This window comes from Juglans regia, chromosome 2 (assembly GCF_001411555.2).
Source record: "Juglans regia cultivar Chandler chromosome 2, Walnut 2.0, whole genome shotgun sequence".
NCBI lineage: Eukaryota > Viridiplantae > Streptophyta > Magnoliopsida > Fagales > Juglandaceae > Juglans > Juglans regia.
Genome location: NC_049902.1, coordinates 28749150 through 28752552, shown reverse-complemented (window position 1 = coordinate 28752552; position 3403 = coordinate 28749150). Strand labels below are relative to the sequence as shown.

The 3403-nt window shown below is 37.5% G+C and overlaps 1 protein-coding gene across 2 annotated transcripts; it reads left to right on the top strand.

Annotated features, from left to right (window-relative positions):
• Nucleotides 1-646: 646 nt before the first annotated feature.
• Nucleotides 647-2646, top strand: LOC109014942 (dof zinc finger protein DOF4.6-like). Of its 2 annotated transcripts, none has more exons than XM_035685908.1 (3): nt 647-860; nt 1264-2087; nt 2329-2646. In XM_035685908.1, coding segments are annotated over exons 1-3 (849 nt in total). In that variant the 5' UTR covers nt 647-836; the 3' UTR covers nt 2330-2646. The 2 variants fall into 2 exon arrangements, with proteins under 2 accessions (XP_035541801.1, XP_035541798.1); XM_035685905.1 differs by having other exon boundaries at nt 2326-2646.
• The last annotated feature ends 757 nt before the right edge of the window (nt 2647-3403 follow it).

Below are 3403 nucleotides of genomic sequence, written 5' to 3'. Positions count from 1 at the left end.
TTTATTTGTCACTCCCTACCATTACGAGGAGCTTATCTATATATAGCTTAGCAGCTTAGCTAGCAGACATACTCGTTGATTTTTAGTTTGGATCTTGTTTCTCGTGTCACCATCTTAACATCGTTTAAATATAAATATTTTTAATTTTTAATTTTTAATTTTTTATAATTATTATAATTTTTTTAAATTAATAAATAAAATATAAAAAATAATTTAACTTAATGAAATTAAAAATTAAAAAATTATATTTTAATAATATTTTAATTTTCTCTTTTCATGCTCCATGCATATAAGAGCTAGTTGATCAGTACTTCATGATGCTCATAATAGAATTATTGAAGTCCGGTTGTCTCAAAACTAGATTGATGTCAGCATGTTTTAGCAGCTAATTATTGTAACCCCAATTAAATGAAACAGCTAAATGTTATTAATTTCCCTTGATTTAAAAAAAATGTACACTGTTTCTTATTAATCTTAATTTCTGGTTACGCCTTTAATTTCTTCCAGAGGCCGACTGCTAGCTAGCTAGCTAGGTAGGCACCAGCCAAATTAAAAAGTTCATTAATTTAATCCTGTCTCTAAAACCAAGTCGGACAAAAATGATGAAAAGAAAAATATATCCTCTCTCTCTCTCTCTCATATGCACACTGAGAGCAGATAAAGCAAGCAAAGGACAAGGGTGATACCTTACATAGAACGGCCAACCAAACCGTCTTAAACATTCCTTTTCCCTGCTTTTAAAACCGGTTTCAAGAAAAAAAGTCCAGTTTACTCTCTTTGAAGCTAGGCATCATTTGCTCGTGCCTTGTCCTGATCTTCCAGTATTACTTGCATCCATGGACACCGCTCAATGGCCGCAGGTAGATAGATCCAATACTTGGTCTTATGGTTCTTGATTCAGTCTGAGACTATGATTTTCTTTCTGGGTCCGACTTTTCGTGTCCTAGTTTGTTTTTCTTGTTTATTGGAGCACTTTTTTGGTAAAAAGTATGATGTTCATGGCTAGTGCTCGGTGCAAGTCCCCACCTAATTGGATTTAGTTCTTATCAGTTCTTCAACATCTTTCACTTTATCTTTCTCTTTTGGTTATTTGACAAGGGAAAGAAACCTTTCCCCCCTCCCCCCCCCCGCCCCCGTTTTCAAGTGTAAAAGCAGCTAACTTGTTTTGCTCCTTTGTTATTCAAGTTCTCTGATCTTGAAGTTATTTTTTGTTATGTCTCAATTCAATTTTCATTTCCTTCTGTTTTCTACTGGCCTTGTTAGGAGATTGTGGTGAAACCAATAGAAGAGATACTCACCAACACATGTCCAAAGCCTGCAGCTTTAGAGAGGAAAGTAAGACCTCAGAAAGAGCTAGCCCTAAACTGTCCCAGGTGCAATTCAATGAACACAAAGTTCTGCTACTACAACAATTACAGCCTTACACAGCCAAGATACTTCTGCAAGACTTGTAGAAGGTATTGGACTGAAGGTGGGTCCCTTAGAAACATTCCCGTTGGAGGGGGTTCAAGGAAGAACAAGAGGTCAGCCACTTCTTCCTCTTCTTCTTCATCGAAAAAGCTTCCTGATCTGGTGACACCTCCAGGCTTGTCACAGTCTTCCTCTCAAAACCCTAAGATCCGTGAGGGCCAAGATCTTAATTTGGCTTTCCCAGCAGCTCAAGATTTCAGAAATATCTCCGAATTGATTCAAGTACCCAGCATTGAAAACTGCAACAAGAACCGAATTTCTAGTACTACTGCTACTTCCACTACTCCCACTACCTCTCAGCTTTCTGCCTTAGAGCTTCTTTCTGGACTTACTTCAAGAGGTTTCAATTCCTTCATGCCCATGCCTGTTCCAGATCCGAACACGGTTTATACGTCTGGGTTTCCCCTGCAAGATTTCAAGGCGCCAACCCTGAGTTTCTCTCTGGATGGGCTTGGAAGTGGATTTGGGAGTTTCCAAGGTGTTCAGGAGACAAGTGGGAGGCTTTTATTTCCATTTGAAGATTTGAAACAAGTCTCTAATACAAGTGGTATTGAGCAAAACAAAGAGCAAGGAGATTCAACTGGGTATTGGACTGGGATGTTAGGAGAAGGATCATGGTAAAGAAAACGAAGATAATCTGGGTTTTCTGTTCTCTTTTTTTTTTTTCCCTTTTTTTTTTTATGAGTTTTAGGTTTTTATTAATTTCTCATGCTGGGTTACGTGTTTGGATTTCTTCATAACTAACAGATAGGATACATCGGTTTCTTTCTCCTTCTGCTTCTCTATATTTTCCTCCTAATCATCTTGTTTTAGTCCAATTACGAATTAAGAATATCTTGTTTACTCAATGATCAGCAGAGTGGGGTTTTGAAGCTAATTTTAGGTTGGCTTCAGAAGATCAGGGTGGCATGGGATACGCGTACTTTACAAGGATAGAAGAAGAGATCGAGACATGCCCGGATTTTTTTAGGGTTAACAAGTAGATCATAAGAAGGGTATGCACCATGCCCTTTATTTTATGTATTTTCTTCTATCCCAAAAAACAAGAGCAGATGGACAACCCATTACTTTGTGTACTCTCATTGGCTTGGCACTAAAAAGCTTGTCGGAGGTTCAACTTTTCCATCCAAAAATATGTAAATTTGCAAGTTTGTAAGGAGTTTCATGGATGATGAATACCCTTTGTTTATAATAATTTTCAGCTTAGCAGATCACAATTGCTGTTAATTATTTCATGGAACTCGCGCGCATGCATGGTGCAATATATAATGGAGCCTTTCAATTCTTCATTTCAATCTTTATTACTTTTCTTTTTTGCTCTATTGCTGTTTGTAAACAGGTATATTAAAGCCTCATTAGTAGGACATAGATTCTAATTCCCGTACTCTCCATGAAGAAGTTGGCAGGCAGCTAGCTAGAGAAGAAGAGCCAGGTGAGAAAACTGACCCTTTCACATGACGTTTGTATTAAACAACTTGGAAAAGTTCTCAATAAAATTTTAGTTAAGAAAAGCATTAACCCAAATTAGAACCACTAAACCCGCCTCAACCAAAAGCTCACCTACTTAGTTTCTGTATCCAAAAAGTTTTGAAGACTCCTGTTGCCACCATTAACGAATATTAATATTGGTCATTTTGCTAATTCCATGCTAACCCCTCCCTTTTCTTTCAAATTAGAAGTTTCATGAGAAAGATCTGAAAAACCGCCCCCCCCCTCCTGGTCCTGGGAGGGACCCCACAAACATTCCCCTTGGCAAGTGTGCTGAAGAATAATACACTCCACTAAGCCAATCCATATCCAGATCTAGACCATCGATATTTATAAATTAAATTACTTTATTTAATTTAATTAGTTCTGCGCTGTAAGCCACTTGGTGAGAAGTACTGCATATATAATAAGCAGCAAATGTTAGATGTACCAGTACCTCCTATAT